The 19,948-nt window shown below is 40.5% G+C and overlaps 1 protein-coding gene across 1 annotated transcript in view; it reads right to left on the bottom strand.

Moving 5' to 3' along the window:
• Positions 1 to 19,948, bottom strand: part of REPS2 (RALBP1 associated Eps domain containing 2) — a 130,258-nt gene that overhangs the window by 100,623 nt on the left and 9,687 nt on the right. Inside the window, exons 2-6 of the mRNA XM_070943593.1 lie at positions 18,632 to 18,755; positions 17,617 to 17,765; positions 15,959 to 16,085; positions 12,594 to 12,685; positions 10,952 to 11,090 (exon numbers count right to left, since the gene is read on the bottom strand). Coding sequence (XP_070799694.1) covers positions 10,952 to 11,090; positions 12,594 to 12,685; positions 15,959 to 16,085; positions 17,617 to 17,765; positions 18,632 to 18,755 — 631 coding nt within the window. The remainder of the gene's footprint in view (positions 1 to 10,951; positions 11,091 to 12,593; positions 12,686 to 15,958; positions 16,086 to 17,616; positions 17,766 to 18,631; positions 18,756 to 19,948) is intronic.

Below are 19,948 nucleotides of genomic sequence, written 5' to 3'. Positions count from 1 at the left end.
AATTAAGAATTTCAATAATAAAACCTACAAAAATAGTAGAAGTTGGAATAAATAGAATGTCAAATATATATATTGAACTATCAGTGTATCATCTGGTATGAAATGATATCACTTTCAAGGCCCTATGAAATAGCTCTGTTTTGAACACCTTTTGAAATGTTGACACTGTAGCTGTGCTAGTATGACTTCAGGAGAAAGCTGTTCCATAGAGTTTTTGTCATCCCAGAAAAGGACCTTCTCCTGTTATCCATTGACTGGACCTTACCTGGACAGGATACTTGGAACAATTTTATTACAGCCAAGAGAATTGGACATATTGTTTCTACTTGGAAATCTCACTCATTTGTTTGCCCCTGAATTCATTTAATAATTAGCATGAACCTACTCAGAAGACTTAATATATCTGAATATATTGTATTTGAACGAACATTGCCTTACCTGAATGTTCCTTTTCAGAGTACTGCGACTGCAGTCCATAGCTGGATCTCTTCCTCTTGCTTCACTTTGACTGGGTGATATTTTAATTAGAGTCTCTCTCCGTGCTGCGGCCACGCCTCCCATTCCCATAATGCACCAGTCTTTGAACGAAGGCGCGACCAAAAAAAGGGTAACAATCAGAAAAGATGTAAAAAAATCACATAGAAGCCAGCAAATGGAACGGCCCCCAAAAGGAAAAAACATAGGGAGGGGATGGACTGCAGTCGCAGTACTCTGAAAAGGAACATTCAGGTAAGGCAATGTTCGTTTTCCAGAGTACTGCTCCTGCAGTCCATAGCTGGGATATACCCAAGCTCAAAATACAAGGGTGGGACATTAACAGCCTCCAGAGTCCTGTGCCGCAATGACACTCTGCAGGACTCGACGGCCAAAAGAAGCCTCAGCGGAGGCAAAAGAGTCCACCTTGTAATGCCTTATGAAGGGCGTCACCGAGGACCAAGTGGCAGCTCGGCATATATCTGACACTGACCCCTGAGTGGCCCAGGCAGCAGTAGTAGCCGCGCTACGAGTCGAATGAGGTAAAATTCCAGATGGAACCGGCTTAGATTGATGAGAGTAAGCCGTGGAGATGCACGCCTTGATCCATCTACCCACGGTCGACGAAGACACCTTTTGACCCAAAGACCTCGGATGGAATGAGACCAAGAGGGCTTCCGTTTTCCGAAAAGACTCAGTCCTACGAATGTAGCGACGGAGAGCCCTCCGGACATCGAGAGTGTGCCACTCCTGTTCACCATGGTGCCTGGGCGACGGGCAGAAGTCCGGGAGAACTAGTTCCTGGGCACGATGAAAATAGGAGTTAACCTTTGGTAAAAAGGTGGGGTTCAAACGAAGGACAACAGTGTTGGCGTGGAAAACACACAAGTCTTTCCTAATTGACAAGGCCGAAAGTTCAGAAATTCTCCTGGCAGAGGTAATCGCCAAAAGGAAAGCCAGTTTGAGCGACAAGTACTTGAGGGATACAGAACCCAGCGGTTCAAAAGGTGAAACCATAAGAGCCCGAAGAACAAGGGAAAGGTCCCAAGTCGGGTAACGATGAACCGGAGGGGGACGTAAATTCAGAGCTCCATGCAGAAAATCTTTGAGCAATGGATGCTGAGACAACAAAGAATAAGGTGGACATTTAATGACTGTAGACAAAGCGGCGGTCTGCCGACGAAGGGTGGAGGGAGACAGACCCTTGTCCAGACCAGATTGCAGGAAACAGAGAATGTCAACCATCTGGGCCGACGTAGGGTCCACCAGGTTGTCAGCACACCAGGAACAAAAGGTTCGCCAAGATGACTCATATATACGTGACGTAGAAGGTCTCCGAGAAGCCTGTATGGTATCTATGACGGAATCGGGGAGGCGGTCCTTCCGCAAGATGATCCGCTCAAACGCCATACGGCCAATTGGAGCCATCCTGGATCTGGGTGGCAAACAGCCCCTTGGCGCAGAGACAGACGGTCCGGTGGAATCACCCATGGAGGACGTATGGACAGAGACACGAGGTCTGCGTACCAAGGCCGACGAGGCCAGTTGGGAGCCACCAGCAGGAGCTCCGCTTGTTCCTCCAACAACTTCCGAATCACCTGAGGGATCAGGGGAACCGGAGGGAACGCGTACAAAAGGCCGGGCGGCCAGCTGCATCTGAGCGCGTTGTGGGCCTCCGCCCTCGGGCACGGATAACGAGTCACAAACCTCGGGAGTTGGTTGTTCGTCGGGCTGGAGAACAGATCGACAGTGGGAAGACCGAAGATGGTGGTAGCCTCTTGGAAGATGTCTGGATCCAGTTGCCACTCTGACTGGTCTATCAGCTGTCTGCTGAGCCAATCGGCTCGGACGTTGTCGACGCCCGAGATGTGATCGGCCCTTAGAGATAGAATGTGACTCTCGGCCCAATTCAGAAGCTTCTCGGCCTCCAGCATCAGTTCTCTTGATCTCGTGCCCCCTTCCCTGTTTATATGGGCCTTGGCCGTAATATTGTCCGTGAGGACAAGGACATGACGGCCCAGCAACTGGGATTGAAAATGGCAGAGAGCCAGTCGGATCGCCCTCAGTTCCAGTAGGTTGATACTCCGGTTTTGCTCTGAAGCTGACCAGCGGCCCTGCACCATCTGATCGCGAAGATGGGCCCCCCAGCCTGAGAGGCTGGCGTCTGATGTCAGGGTCAGCCGATTCGAGAGTAGAAAGTGTGACCCCAGGAAAATCTTGGGGCCTGTCCACCAGTTGAGGGACAGAACAATTTGAGGTGGCAGAGATACCTTGTGGAGAGAGTCGCTGCGGCCCGTGCGTTGAAAGGGGAGCAGGAACCATTGCAACGGTCTCGTGTGCCGGCGAGCCCACGGCACGATGGAAAAACAGGAGACCATTTTCCCCAACAGTTGGGACAGTTGAAGGAGAGGAACCGAACGTTTGGACCGAATGAGATGAATCAAGTCGCGAATGCTCCGAACTCTGTCTGGGGAAAGAAAAACCTGGCCTCGAACCGAATCGATCATCGCCCCCAGATGCTGGAGAGAAGTGGATGGAGAGAGGTGACTTTTCAGGAAGTTGATCGAAAAACCGTGATCCTGAAAGGCTTCGATGACCAGCTCCAAATCCCGAGACGCTTGACTTCTGGAAGATGACAGGACCAGAATGTCGTCCAGGTAGCACAACACTCTTACAGGTACCTTCTGGAGGACAGCCGCCACGACCGCTACCAGCTTCGTGAATGTCCTTGGGGCAGAAGACAAGCCGAAGGGCATCGCACAGTACTGATAGTGGTCCTCCCCAATCTGGAACTGAAGAAACTGACGGTGGGCCGGAAGGATCGGGACGTGCAAGTAAGCTTCCTTGAGATCTACTGATTGAAGGAAGTCGCCCTGACGAATCCCCATAAGAATAGACCCCAGGGAGTGCATCTTGAATCTGCGGTAGAGGACCGACAGTTTCAACTGCTTTAAGTTCAGGATGGCCCTCCATCCCCCCGAATGTTTTGGAACCAAAAAGAGCGTGGAGTAGAACCCCTTGCCACGTTGATCCAACGGCACCGGCTCTATTGCATGAATGAGAAGATGAAGAACCTCTTTCCGCAGCAACCGGTCCATGTCGGGGGACAGGTGAGTTGGACACCGGACGTAACGAGATGGAGGGTGACCCACGAACTCTATGGAAAGACCGGAAGAAACTGTCCGTAGAATCCAAGGCTCCTTGGTTGACTGCTCTCATCGGTGACTGAAGAGTTGTAGACGACCGCCAATGGGATCCTGCAACTCATGGTCATTTTCCGCGACGAGCTTGTCTGAAGCCGGAACCTCTGAAGGGACGTTTGGCATTGTTGGATCTAGGCCTGCCCGAAAACGCTGTCTATCCGAGGAGCGATCGTTTCCAGGGAAGAAGGCACGTTGGGAATAGGGGCCCCCGGGCCCCGACAAAGAACGAAAGGGCTGGCGCTGGAAATAAGGTGTGTAGCGCCGTTCTGGTCTGCGGTAGGAGGATGCTGGCATAACCTTCCTTTTATCCTTGTCCTCGACCAGGACAGGATCGAGCGCAGAGCCAAAGAGGTTCGGAGCAGCATAAGGAGCTGCTGCCAACTTCCACTTCGCTTTCGCGTCCGCCCTCCAATTCCTGAGCCAAAACAACCTGCGAGATGTTATAGAGGAAGCTAAGGCCCGAGAAACAAACTTCACCGAGTTTAACGAGGCATCCGCCGAATATTCAGTGGCGGCCACTATCTTATTAATATCTTGGTGAAGGCGTGTGTCCTCAGGGGGAAGTCTCTCCTGGAGTTGCCTCAACCAGAGTAATGACGCTCTATTAAAAAAAGAGGTAGCAGTCGCGGTCTTAACAGCCCAGGAAAGGGACTGATGCTCCTTGCGAAAGGAGAGTTCAGATTTCCTATCCTCTGATTTAAGGGCATCCAATGAATCTGAAGACAAAAGCGAAGTGGAGGAGAGATTCGCGATCGGGGGATCGACCACAGGAAGTGCCAGCAAGGTGTCCAGCTCCGGAGCTCCACAATACAGCTTCTTATCCAGAGAAGTTGGCCCCATCAAAGAGCCTGGCTGCGACCAGGGGGACTTCAGAACGTCAGAGAAAAGTTGAGGACAGGGAATATAGTCCTTCCCCGGTTTTGACGATGAAAACAACGTGTCCTGAGGAGCCGACGCGGAAGATGGATCAGCGGCTGGAACCCCCATATTGGTCGTCTGGCGAGCCTTGTGGAGCAGTGATCTAAAAAGCGAAGGTCTGAACAACCCAGAGAAGGCGGGAGCATCAGGAGGGAGGTCCTCATCCTCTGAAAATTCCATGTCTTCCAACATCTCCTCCTCCCGGTCAGACTCGTCCGACGAAACTAGGGCCCGCCGAGACAGAGATTTGGAACGCGCCGGGGCCGCCGGATGGGTGGCAGACATAGGCGCCAATTGAGGCTGCTGCAAAGAAGTCTGTTGTATCCCGGCAGCCAGCAGAGATGACAGCGCATTGGATAGGATGGCCTGGAAGTCTGGCGGAGCAGACAAGAGTTGACCATCTGGACCCCGAAGACCGGCGGCAGTCGGAGTAAAGGTCGCCTCCGCCCGACGTGGAGGTGGGGGAGGGCTTTCGCTGAGGCCCACCGCAGAAACATCAGGTAATGACAAAGAGGTCCTCTTGGAGAGGGCGCGATGAGCACCTGAAGACTCCTTGGGAGCGGAACAAGGGTCATCCAAGGCAGGATCTATATGGGAAACTGCAGCCCCATGAACTGCGGAAGCCTGCTCACGTGGGGCCAAAGGTTGGTCGGTTTGAAAAACAGAAGCCAACCTGGCCTGCCTGGCTCTGTCATACTGCCGCTCAAGCGCCCTGTGGCGACGCTGGGCGTCCTTATCCGCTGCCAAGGAAGGCCTGTGGCGAGAATCAGTAGATGTAGAAGCAGAACGGCCACGAGAGGTTGACCGGTGTTTGGCCTGTGCTCTGGGAGGACTAGGTTCCAGTTCCGGGTCGGAGGACAAATACGAATCCGCCATTGCAAAATGCAATAAAAGCTCCCTCAGGCCTCAATCCAATTAACCCTTGTCTTCCTCCCCCCCCTTTTTTTTAATTAATTAAAGATATATATATATATGTATATATTGAATGTTTGGGTTTTTTTTTTTGTATTTATTTATTTTTTATAAAGGGAAACTAAGAAGACAACTATGTACAAAAATAACCAGCAATGGCACCCGTTGAGGATGATGGTCAATCCCTGGTTAAGCAATGGCCAACAGTCAATGTCCAGTGACAAGAGTCTAGGACTTGTCACAAGGATGCCAGGCAAGCCCTCAGACCCAGCTTCACAGGGCAGCAAGGGGCAGAACGAGGCAAGGGTTCCAAAGGGAGGCTCCAAGGAGAACGTGAAGAAATATGGAGCGATCGCCACAGAGTAGAACGCCTCAGCAACGACCAGATAACAAGGGGCGCACAAAATGGCCGCCAACACGCTGACAAAATGGCGGCCGCAACTCAACTAATCGCCCCAGCAACAGCGGCAGCAGCGAAAGGCGGGAAACAGGCCAGGGGTAAAGAGCAGGGAAGAAACGCCGCTCATAGCGCTGGCGTCGAGACCGCTCACCACCTACAGCGCGCAGAAAACGTCTCCGGCGATCCCGCTGACGAATAAGGGCCAGGCGAGAGGCAGCCGATCCCAGGGGAGACAGTCAGCTGGTCGATCCTCAGAGCCTGCAGGGCGAACCGTGCAACAGCTCCGGAGCCGCCCCTGAGAGAGCCGATGAAGATTTCAAGGCGTGGGGGGGCAAAACGGCAGTCCGCTAGCCTCGCGCCCACGCTGGCGGCTGAAGATAATTAAGGGAACCGCCCCGAAGGGTCGGAATCCCTAGCTGCTGTCTGACAGCCGTCAGACGCTTCAGGGGAAGGCGGGCTGGCGCCCTAGAGCCGCCACTCACCCCAGGCAGCTTTCGCAAAGGCTCTCACTAACCGAAAAAATTTAATCAAAAGAAAAAAAGAAAAGCCTAAAAGGAAAAACCCTAAGAAGGAATCCAAGGCAAGGCACGGAGAGAAAAAGGGAACACACCAGTCCACAGTGACTGAGTGAAAAGACTGGTGCATTATGGGAATGGGAGGCGTGGCCACAGCACGGAGAGAGACTCTAATTAAAATATCACCCAGTCAAAGTGAAGCAAGAGGAAGAGATCCAGCTATGGACTGCAGGAGCAGTACTCTGGAAAATATATGGTTATTGTGAATGTCTATATTCTTATGTGCATCCAAAATATAAAGCCATCTCAATGATGAATGATAATACTCATAAGCATATTACATAAAATTTTAGTTTACTATGAATATCGATTGCCCCTGACCTCTTCTAGGATTTTTCTTTATTTCCATGTTCACATGGGAATATAAATGCTTAACAATTCTTTGCAATATATACCGTATTTTTTGCTCCATAAGACGCACCTGACCATAAGACACACTCCCGTTTTCAACCTCCATGTGCTCCGTTTTTGCCTCCGCGTGCCCCATTTTTGGCCTCCATGCGTCCTTTGTGGCACGCAGAGGCCAAAAAGAGCCAACAAATGGGTGGGGCTTCGGCAATGTTTGTTCCATAAGACGCACAGACATTTCCACCCACTTTTGGGAGACAAAAAGTGTGTCTTATTGAGCAAAATATATGGTAATTTTCTGATCAGGAGATGAAAATTAATTTTATCAAAATACTTAAATTCCAGGTGAACAGCAGTAATAAAATCTAAAGCAGGAAGATTTTAATTTAAAATGGGTAATTTTTATGAGCTACCTGATAAAATTGAAATTTCAATGAAACAATTTTCATACATAGCATTTATTTTATAGAACTTACTGAAATGGCCAAGAATATCTATTTAAACAAAGAGGACTGCAGCAAAGAGCATATTATTTCACAGAACAAAAGTCTATATACTGTCAGCACAAGGATAATGTCCTCCATGTCTCATAAGGGCCTGGTGGCTCAGCAGACTAAAAAGCATTGTGATTAACACCAGCTGTCTGCAATTACTGTAAATTCGAATCTCACCAGGCTCAAGGTTGACTCAGCCTTCCATCCTTTCTAAGGTAGGTAAAATGAGGACCCAGTTTGTGGGGGCAATAAGTTGACTTTGTATAAATATACAAAAGTATGAAGGCTATTGCTTAATGCATTGTAAGCTGCCCTGAGTCTCCGGAGAAGGGCGGCATATAAATCAAATTAAAAAAAAAATAAAAAAATCACATTACTATTGAAGAGGTACTACAAAGATCAAATTTAGAACCTATCAAGAACTGTGAATGAAGATTGAATGTGGCTTGTTGACCATATCTTACATATATCTAAAGACTGGCATCCAAAAATTGCACTAAATTGGATGCCTTCTGGAAGAAACAGAAAACGAGCTGCACCTCAGAAAACCTGTCAACAAAGCCTTACGGAAGATTTTAAGATTATTAATGTCCCTTGGGATGATGCCAAAGATACCGCGAATGATTTAAACTTCTGGAAAACACTTACTGCCCAATGTACTCTGTATAGGAACTAATGAGGATGACTGTCGCCCAGCGGTGAAATCCAACCGGTTCTACCCGGCTCGCCGAACCAGTAGCACCAGTGGTGGGAGGCTCCGCCCACCCACTGGGACCCACCGTCCTGTTTTTTTACTCTCTGCGCATGCACAGAAGATTCATGCATATGCATAGCGCACGCATGCTCCTGTGCACTTCAGTTCCCGAACCAGTAGCAAAAGTAAGTGGATTTCACCGCTGCTGTCACCAATGTAGAAGGTTAGCCCATAAACTGTTTAGGTATAGGCATAATATTAATTGGAACTAGTTAAAAATGGAAGCATTCTGCTTTCTTTCTTTCTACCTTGACATTAAAAGTATTACATGATTTTATTATATTATAGTTTGGTCTAATTAAAATTGGGAAAATACAATTTGAGTACTAGTATCAAAGCATGTTTTTCAATTCTGTTTTGAAGGAAGGTTCACCATTAAAAAAGTTTATTTTCTAATTAAGAAGCAATAGCTGTAATAACTTGGAAATGCATCGTTATTTTATTTATATTTTCCTACAACGAATCAGAGTTCATCGCACATTCAGCTAGATGTTTAGACTGGATTGGTATTTTTATCCACCTACTGAGTCCTTCCCAAGATGTTATTGTCTGATGATGTTAAAAGTATTGTCGCACAATTAAGTGCTTCCAAATAAAGCTGCCTTTTGCAATTGACTCATGTGATTTTGTCAATGTTAAAGTGGTGCCTCTGTTATTTTGGAATTGCATCCAAGATACCTATTACTATTGGTATTGTCTTTGCTTTCTTTTGCCACAGTTGTTCTACTTCCATTTACAGGTCTTTGAATTTTCTGTTTTTCTCCAATTATTTCTCTTCCTTTCTTCGGTTTCCAGGTATTGCCACATCCACTATCTTTTTTTGGTCTTTCTTATCTACATTGTTAAGTCTGGGGTGTTGTCCCAAAGGTGCTTTTTCGAGAGGCAATTGGATTTTCTTGTTGTCTGGGGTGTTGTGTTTTCCAAAATAATTTTGCCAATTAGGAGCTGATCTTTTGTTGTTCTGCTGTTTGGGTGGTTTCCTTTCTGCTCAGGTAGAAAGAGCTTGTTTTCAAAACTAGATGCTGTTGGAGTGCATCAGCTACCACACTAGTTAGTAATCTGAAAGTTGTTGATAAGCAGGTAATTGGTCTACAGTTGCCTGATGCTACCTGTCTTGTTGGATCTTTCATTATCTGGTAGCTTCTGCTAGAGGTTAACCAATCATCAATTTCACCATTTGCAGTTTGTTGTTAAACTGCTTGGCAATAGGTGGGTGTAGAACAAATGTTTCAACCAAAAACCACATAATTCATCTTCCCCTGATGCTGACCAACTCTTAATCTTCCCGGCTCTTTTCTCCCCCATTTCTGTTGCTATTATTAGTTCTTTCATTTCCACTTTTTTTTTTTATTCTTGTCCACCTCTTTTAGCCAAGATGCATTCTTGTTGTATTTCTTTGGGTTGTCCCATAGCTGTGCCCAGAAGTTACTTTTTTTGTCAGGTATTGAATGACTCATTGCATTCACTCTGTCCATTGATGGATTGGTAGAAAAGTTTCTGATTCAACTGAAATTGGAGATGCTGCCTATAGTGTGCAATTTGAGCTTCGTATCTGCTGATGTTCATATCTGCTGATGTTCTTGGCTACAAGTAGTCCTTGACTTACAACTATTCATTTAGTGGCCATTTGAAGTTACAATGGCAGTGAAAAAAGTATCTTATGACCGTTACAGAATTTTGTGATCAAAATTCAGACATTTGGCAACTGGCATATATTTATGACGGTTGCAATCTCCTGGAGTCATGGTTCACCTTTTTGTGACTTTCTGACAAGTAAACTCAACGGGGAAGCCAGAATCACTTAACAAATGTGTTATTAACTTAAGAACTGAACAGAACTTAAGAATTCATTTAACAACTGTGGCAAGAAAAGTTGTGAAATGGAGAAAATGTCACTTAACAACTGTCTTACTTAGCAATGGAAATTTTGGGCTCAATGTGGTCATACAAGTTGAGGATTACTTATATAACTGTTATTTGCTGCTTTATTATTTCTAGAGCTTCCTTAATCTTCCTTGTTTCTAGGTGGCATTTCTTGATCAGAAACTCTTTGATCTTGTAACTTGGCTTCTTTTTTTTTCAACTGTTCTAACTTGTTTGCATCTGATCTTAGCTTGCTGATCTTGTGTTCCAACCTGAACTTCCATGTTAGTGATGCACTGTTTAGCTTTTTTCTTCTTGTTTCTTGATTTTGTATCTCAGCTATTCAGTTATAGCTGTAGCCAAGCTGTCCATTGGTTGGTTGGTTTCTTGCAATGAAATGGTGCTTATATTTGATATTACATCAACCCCCTCTTATGTTTTATTGAATATTATACATTAAAATATAGGTTAATTTCAAAATCACCTTTGGCTACTTATCATTTAAAATAAGATTAAAATGAGCAATAAAAGCAATGCTCTAGTATGAGTAAAGCTAACAAATAAAATAATGGCTTTGAATAATTGTTCTGTACATTTTCTATATATAATTTGTTTGGTTTTATTAGCAACTACAAATCAACTGTGGTTTCATAATTGAAATCCTTATCAGAATAATATAGTTTTTATTATCTCTATCAAGCATAAATAAGGGAAACTCTAGTTTCTTGAGCTCAAATATTACATTGCTATTAAAAATATGTTAGATAGGACAATATAGAACTCCAATTATTATAGTAAATAATATTTAATTTCATGTAAATAATCCCATATGTTTATTTTCTGTATTTGTTTAATAGATATCAGGAAACCAGGTACTATCTATTGTGTATAATCCCCACTCCTATCAACACACACACAGTTACACATTTTGCATTTGTCTATATGAATTTCATTTACTCGCCCAGGATTCTCAGTCTAGTATTACTTTCTATGTTTACAAGGGACATTACCTGAAATGAAAGAGTTGAGATCCAGTTGTAAAGACTTGAATTGATTGATATAATAGTCTCGTTGTTCCTCAGTTACCCTCCAAAGGTCATCAGGGTAATTACTACTGCTGTCCTTTGGTTCTCTTTCTATTGAAAGAGACTTCAAAAAAGGAAAATGTTTTTTTGGAAGGATAACAAAAAAACTGAGCGTCCCGATGTTTCAAAGCATTAACTATGCTCTGTTCCTACTATGTCATTCTTTTAAAAATAAATAGCATTGATACTTCTGTTGAATTTGCATAACATTATTTTCCAGAAGCCATACATATCAAAAATTGCCAAAAATGAATGCCATGAATATTTAATGTATAATCCTTTCCAGTGGAAGGGTTTACAAACTAAGGAGATAAAATCTACCTATGAGGTATAAAAGAAAACTTCTTAAATAAATTGCTAACAATCCTTACATTTCCAAACAAGGAAAATAAGACAAGTTCCAAATGAATCACAGATAGTTGATTGATTGGACTCATTGTCAATAGAATGGTGTAAGATCAAATCTCAAAAAACAACTCTAGCATCTAACATTTCCAAGCAAGCACACCAGGAATAAATAATTCTGTTCTTTAGAAATCTCTTTCTGATATACAAAATTGCCTCTGTTCTGTGGAACGCTCTTTTAGTTATACACAGATGCACTATTTTTTTGTGTACATGCAAATAATGGCAGCATGAATTCTCAGGGTAGTGAACATTTTGATTTACTCAAGCTGCTGCCAATAAGATCTGGAAGTTTGTTTCAGTCTGAAGCCCTTTGTCTTACCCAAAGCACTGTGAAAAAGTGGACGAATAATGACTTCAGGTAGACGGAGACAAACTAAAATATCTGGCATTGATTCAATACTGTTATGTCTGCCCTCCAACCTGTGAATCTTAATCCTAATATAAAAGCTAATATAAATTAATACCAGTAGTCCTCAATTTACAACTGTTCATTTAATGACCGTTCAAACTTACAATGGAACTGAAAAAAGTGACTTATGACCATTTTTCACATTTACAACAGTTGCAATACCCCATGGTCACATGATCAAAATTCAGATGTTTGGCAACTGACTCATACTTATGATGGTTGTAGTGTCCCAGGGTCATGTGATCCCTTTTTGTGACCTTCTGACAAGCAAAGTCAATGTGGAAGTCAGATTCACTTAACAATCATGTTACCAATTTAGCAACTTCAGTGATTCTTTTAACAGATGTGGCAAGAAAGGTTGTAAAATGGGGTAACATTCACTCAACAAATGTCTCACTTAGCAACAGAAATTTTGGGCTCAATTGTGGTTATACGTCAAGGACTACTTGTACTTAAATTAGGTGGAACATAATCTCACTTTATCCTGTAGCTGATCCTGTATAGTTGTAAAATGCTTCCATTTCACACATATTCTAAAGGCCAGAGCTTATATTAGCTCTCAGATATGCTTTACTAGATTTAGACTGCAATTGTCCTTTGCTGCAAAATACTACTAGCAACTACCTATTGGTCTCATTCAAGACTAGTTCATGTAATATTGATTATAAAAATCAAAATTTATTTTTCAATACGTATGCAGCCCATGCAGAAAGTTTATTTTCAGTTATTTTTGCATCTCATGCAAATTACCTGTATAACACATGAGCGAGTTGGCATTGATTTGGGTCCATAATTCCCTGAAGTCAATCCATCTTGAATAGAATGCCTAGCTTCATAGGAACCTATGCAAGATTAAGACGAACGCAAAACATATGCTAAACCAAAATAAAAAATTACAAAGTTTGGATCTTGTCTCATACCAAATAATTTTAAACATACATACACATGTGTAAAATTCACTTTATTACATAAGCACTATTAGGATGGATAAAGGTTAACGAAAAAGGTTAATGAAGAAGGTTCAAATGACAAATGGTTTTTTAACACAGAGGCTTGATTCTAAATAGGTTAATTCAGGGGTGAAATGTAAAATTTGTTACTACCAGTTCTTTGGGCATGGCTTGGTGGGGAAGGTTAATGTGACTGGGTGGGCATGGCCAACTTTTTTTTTTTTTTTAACTTTTCAAAGCATTTTTTCTAATGCTTTGAAAAGCCTCTGCCAATCACGCAACTCAGGTGGGATCATCAGAGACTTTTCAAAGCATTTTTTTAACCACCTCTTCGGCCAAGAGGTTGCAGAAAAAAATGCTTTGAAAAGCCTCTGACGATCCCAGCTGAGCTGCGCGATCATTAGAGGCTTTTTTTTTTTTACTTTTAAAAGCATTTTTTTGTCGGAAGGTTGTAGAAAAAATGCTTTTAAAAGTAAAAAAAAAAAAGCCTCTGATGATCGTGTGGCTCAGCTGGGCATGGTGGGGAGGGGGGGGGGCCACAGGGATTTTTGCTACTGGTTCTCCGAACCACCCGCCGCCATCGCTACCGGATCGGGCGATCCGGTCCGAACCGGGAGCATTTCACCCCTGGGTTAATTCATTATTCACGAAAAATATCTAATATCTCTCAGAACAGCAATTTCTTTTTGTTTTTAACCTGAGCTCTATTAAACTAAATTTGCAACTTTCTGCAGTAGGTTAAACCAACATTTATCATGTTCACTCAATGTTACAACAAAGCTGTCTATAGTTGTCATTTGTGATATATAACAAATGATCAATATGTTTTTAAATTTCTGTAGTGGTTGTTATTTAAAATGCTTATTTAAATAACCTTGTCTTCTCTCTGAAAACTATGGCACCTTACAGTTGAGGGAAAAAAATAAGCAGTTTTAATTATAATAAATAAAAAATAAATAAACTAATCCTAACGTAATACATCTAAGACAAGTTAAGACAAGTAATACAAGGTATTCCTTTTGTAGCCTCAGATAATCAGAAGGCTTTGCCCAGTAATATCCTGTATATTTGTAAGATCATTTTCCTTTTTATATTTTGTGAACTTGTTGCAATAACAGTATTATCACTTTTAGATAGATAAATGATTTATTTTTTAGAAAAGAATACAAAGCTGTTTTTTCAACATCAGGGCATCTGTCTACCTACCGTGTTTCCCTGAAAATAAGACCCGGTTTTATATTTTTTTGAACCCCGAAATAAGCATTTGGCCTTCTTTTCGGGGAGGTCTTATTATTTTGGCGTGCATGGAGGAAACCAGAGGAAATGGTGGGGACCGGCTGCGCATGTGTTTAAATATTTTTGGGGAGGGCTTATTTTCGGGATGTGTGTGCTCATTTTATTGCATGCACTCAAAAGCCCGTTTGGGCTTATTATCAGGTGATGTCTTATTTTAGGGGAAACAGGGTAGTTAATATTGTTTATTCTGATCATCACATTTCTAAGGATTCAAACAGAAGATCCAACATAGCAGACATGTCTGAGATTCCTTATGATTTACTTGAGGCATAAGAAAATACAGTATATGTTTTGTTATTCTTCTATCACTCCATTCTCCCATATTTATACATTATAATATCAAATACAAGCTGCATAATTAGTTAACTTCTCAGCTTAAACATTTTTTGCAGTTAAACATACAGTTCACATAATCAAAAAAAGGAAACAATACTGTTAAAAATAAATTCATATATCGTGTGATTCTCCATATTTTAGAAGAAATGACACTTTCTTTCATATTATATTTCAATGATATAGAAAAGAGGAAGTTGTGCAATTAGTTATTTTTTTATACTATTCATAGAATAGAGAAACCTGGTAATGCCTCATTTTCAAAAATCTCCTTTTCCCCGCAATAATTCCTTTTTCTACTATAGTCCACCTCATTTGTAAACATTATTTTTGGAGGTTAGGTGGGACTGATATGAAAGGGTGGAAAAGGAAAAAAATTAACTAATGCCAGTGTATGTATCAATGTGCATGGAGAGAGAAAGAAAGAGAAATGGATATATAGATGTGGATATAGATGTAGACCATGTATTAAGAAATAATCTTTCATATACCATTTTTGAGTAAATATCTTCAATGAATTATTTTATCGCAAGGAAAGAATAGTTTGAAGGCATTGATATCTAAGAAACAAGCTATTTAAATTTCAACTTGCCCAGCTAACTGTGAAAGTGAATAAATATTAAAATATGTTTACTAGATATAAACTTGTTTTGCAAAGAATAAAACATGTATTAGGTTATATTCTATATTATATTATTTAAATATAGCAATATGAGGTGTTGACCACATTCTGCAGATATCTGACTACAATTTAGCAGTACGTTGAGTGAATTGTAAAGGCAATTTTATAAACAATTGGAGAATATACTTGTTTTATTAACACTGTATATTTGAAGACCAAAACATTCCCAAGATCTCTGATATTCTACTGCCACAAGTTTTAAAAGATTTATTAGAATATGATTGTAAATGATCAAGTTAGGCATGCAATATTCTAATTTACTATGTGAAAAGCAAGAACAAGAATTGGTTCCATTTTCTAGGTGATAAACTCTTAAGCAAACTGAGCACTCCATATTTTTTTTAATGTGGAACCTGATCCTCCCAGGAAGATTCCAAGCAATTGGGGCAGGTTACAAATATTTTAAAATGTTACCTCTGGCATGTTAGTTCAAAATTTTTCGCATAAGTGTTCCTTATAATTCAGAGGTTTTGTATAAAATGACACTTAACAATTGGGGTGGAGGGGGTGGAGTTAGGCTGCATATGGTGGTCCTCCTTCTCCCATAAGTATTTCTTCCATCCATACAAGATGTGTCTGCAATAAATGTATATTTACTTCTCCTTGCTCAGTTGTGGCAGTTTTGCTAAGTCAGTGTGGTTGTAGAGTTTCATATTGCTCCTTACAATAACTAACCTTTAGAGTGACTTGTTCAGCTGCTGTAGAGGTGCTCACTTTCTCATGCCATGGGGCTCATCTACTTTACATAGCTCCTCCTCAATCCTGCAGGAGGAGTCTCTTGATTATTGATCACACCTTTTGGTAGTGCGGCTTATAGACACTTACAACAACAGCAAAGGTAATCATTAACTTACCTCCATGCTGTTGCTCAAGCCCACTTCTCAGTATACTATATCCATAACCCAAAGGAATTCTCTGGTAATTTGAGGGAGAAGCAGGATGGGAACCAATGGGAGACATGGGAGGAGACTTTGCTTCTTCCTTCAAGAGAAACGTTGTAATAACATATGGATTATTGAATTTACGTCAGTTAACAGAGTCAGCAAAATTTCAGCTTGACCTGAAACAAATTTGTACAGTGATTTTCTTCTGTAAATATTCATCTTAGATATGAATATTTACTACCTGATTCTTGGCAATTGAAGGAAAGTAGTTCATTTTAATGGTTTATTTATTCAATTTATATAGCTGCCCATCTCAAATAAATGACTCTGGGCAACTAACAACGAATAAAAATAAGATACAAAGCCAGTAGGGTTGGGGCAAGTGTAATCTCCAGGGGAATAATATTCAATAATGTTCAGTGGGTGCCACAAAGTAGAATGATATTGAATGGCAGAATACTATATTTTTTGGAGTATAAGATGCACTTTTCCCCCGCCCCCATAAAAGGGTGAAAATTTGGGTGTGTCTTATACACCGAATGTAGCCCCGCCCACCCTTAGCCTCTGCCTCCCAGCGATTTACCTCCTTGCAGCAAACAGACCGTTTCAGCTTCAGCACAGCCTGATTAGCACAAGCAGCTGATTGTCAGTTGGATCGGCTTCCCGACTCTCTGAAACCCAGCTGTTTCAGGCTGCAGGGGTTGCCATTGTCTATTGCCGTGCGGGCTTCCGCTGTTTGCTGCAAGGAGACAAATTGCTGGGAGCCAGATTTTTTTTTTCTTGTGCTAATCAGGCTGTGCTGAAAATGAAACTAAAGCAGGCTGTTTGCTGCAAGGAGGCAAGTTGTTGGGACAGGCAGATTTTTTTTCTTGTTTTCCTCCCCAAAAAAGATAGGTGAGTCTTATAGTCTGGAGCACCTTATACTCCGAAAAATATGGTAGTTAGAATAGGAAGGAATTTAATACTGAACAATCTTTGTTAGGTAACTAACACCTTGACACCTCACAAAAAGCAAACATAAAGTTGTTGAAACATTTAAATTTCAACTTTAAATTTCAACATTTACACTATGAATAATTGTTAGTAAGTCTTTATTAGCTTCATATAAAACCAGCAAAAGTACTATGTAAACAAAAGTCTGCTTATATTAAGACTTTCTTCTCTTTCTTGTGGCTCTCCCCCTATATCTTATGAAGGATCTTTTGATCTACTAGATTTTGAGGATGAGGAAAATAGCAATTCTCTCCCAGTATTACTGACAAATGCAACTCTCTTAAAGTGAATGCTCTACTGAATTTGGCTCCAGGTGATTTTCTGCATATCTAATAAAAATCTTTTTTGTATCTAAAAGAAAATTCTGTAGTTCATCTGCTTAAGATGAACAGCAAATTGATCATATAAGAGATAAGCAATCTTAATTCTCTAAGAATAGGCAATTGATATTTCTTGTTGAAAGAATCTGCAATGACTAAATAATCAGCTGTAATTCCCAGTCTGTGTCAAGAGACTTTACCAATAAAATGAACTAAAATACTAATCAAGATCTATCTGATTTTGTCAGTATGATATCATAAAATGAAATCTTGTAGTTCATCCCACAGTAAAAGATATATTTAAAAGGGATTTACCTGTTTTTCTTCTTCATCTGATCTTCTGAAGCAATTTATCTCAAGGGTTGTATGTGGACTCTGAAACTTTGCTCCATGTGCTTCTGATAGATTGATGTACCTTATTTCACTATCACTTTTCAGAGCACTAAATCGAGGTAAAGGTAATTCTTAAACAACAAAAATAAATACAAAAGAAAAAATATTATATAATACCATATTGTTTAGCTTATTTATTGACCAAATGACTCCCTTTGACAACTAATTATATTACGGTACTTGGAAAATTAAAATTTAGTACAGGCCAAATTAGTAGGAAAATACAAAGAGAAAGAACACTTTTGTATTTTGTATTTGTATATAGTTTTGAACTTTAAGAGATTATTTTAACCTATGATTATTTGTAAGAATCTATAAGCTTTCTTGACCACAAAAGCAGAATGGATCTGGCAAATAAAAAATAAACTAATTTGGAAGGAGGGTTGATAAACAAAAAAGCAAATTAACTTGGGGAAGGGAATCTCCTTTTTTAGGCATCTATTTTTATCTTACTCAAAATATTTAGATTACGTTTTTCCACCTGAAAACTTTCAAATTTTTTATATAGTAGGTGTAGATAAAAAGTGAATGCCCACCAATATTAAAACACTAAATTTACAGAGAAGTTCTAAAATGCAGGTAATATTGCTGTGTTAAACTGGGCAAAAAGCTACCCTAATATTACTTCAATATAAATATTTTTGGTCTTTCACATTAAGGCAAAGTGAAAAGCAATTTTGGGTTAAGGAGTATGCAAATACATAACTTAATTTTACATATCTGCACAAATATGCTTCCTGAAGTTCTATATTTCTGTATTGCATTATGCACAGAGAAATATTTCAACACAATATACATGTGTGTATACTGTAAAAATAGAAATAGAATAGAAATAGAAAATATAACGACCATTTAATAAATATTTTAAATAAAATATTTTATTTATTAAATAAAAATAAAATTGTCCAAAGTAAAGCAATTGAGTATAATCAGTTACCATTCTGAATACTTTCTATTCGTACTGGGAGACCAGACTGTGCAGCAGCTATAAGCTTCAGAGCAGCATAAAACTGAGTACGACCAAAATAACCGACATGTTTAGCACCACACAAGTCTGTAATCTGAAAGATAAATAGGGAGGGATGAATATGAACATATGCCAAAAATATTGGCGTCTGCAGTGAAAGAATTACTGAAGCTACAGAAATACGTAGTACTTAAAAAATAAACTGACAGCAAATAAACCGGTGATGCTGACATTTGGTTTATATTCTATAGCCCCAAATCTGCTATATTAAACAGAGAAAGCCACAAAGAAAATTCTCCTATATAAATACTTTGTCCTCTTGGCTCCATTCTCAGCAACATGCAATATATCTGTGGCTTAACCTCTGAGCAATAATTTTGTCTAAATAGGGCAAACTAAATGAGTATCAAGGGCACCAGCAGGATCATGCTTTTTGTCAAAAGATGGAAACAGAATCACACCACAAACTCTGCACCTTTGTACATGCATGCAATATCACTATCTACAGTACAAAAGAGGGGGCTTGCACGCAATGCTGCAAAGCTGCTTTAGTCATTCTTCTCCCTCAACAGACACTGATCATTACCTAGTTGGAACATACACAATACGTTTCAATTTTCATACACTTCAGCAAGCAGAAATGAAGGTTTAAATGCCCCTTTCTAGTGAATGGATACACTGGAAATGATTTCCTCAAGTGAAGAAGAGATAAACATCACTGAATTGTAAAAAAATATTTCTATTCTCTTTTTTTACAAAAGTAATTTCAATTTGGAAGTCCACAGGTACTATTTAGGAATATTGCAGAAATTCTGGCACCTGCTTTGTGCCATTTTCTGTTCTTGAAATTCTAGATTCTGTAGTTCTAGATTATAGCAACCTGAACTGTCTTCTGGGAAATCCACAAGTTTAAACTAACAGAAGCAAAGTTCCAACCTTGGTTTTCTAATATATAAATATTTGCCAACAGTAATTTCTTAGTTTTGAGTCTCAGTCACTATCAAAGTTAATTTTCAAGACTAGAATTCTGAGAGCTTGTTAAAGAGATTCTCGTACAACGTCTACCATGGTGGATTTAGACATCTTCAATTTACCAGAAGATAAATTGATAAATTGGATTCCTAATACCTCTATTTTCTCAATTTTGCTCTAAATTGCCCCAATTTTTCTTTATCTTTTTTAGTTAAGCAGATAAATACACTTTTAAGAAATAATATCGTATAACATCATATAACTCTGTGGTGAAAATAGCTTTTGAATATATATAAGGTTACTTGAGAGCTTAAA

This window comes from Pituophis catenifer, unplaced genomic scaffold (assembly GCF_029215685.1).
Source record: "Pituophis catenifer annectens isolate HBS135680 unplaced genomic scaffold, rPitCat1.0.hap2 SCAF_4, whole genome shotgun sequence".
In the NCBI taxonomy this organism is placed as follows: Eukaryota; Metazoa; Chordata; class Lepidosauria; order Squamata; family Colubridae; genus Pituophis; species Pituophis catenifer.
Note: the sequence above shows the minus strand (reverse complement) of the source record. Positions and strands in the feature narration are given on the sequence as shown.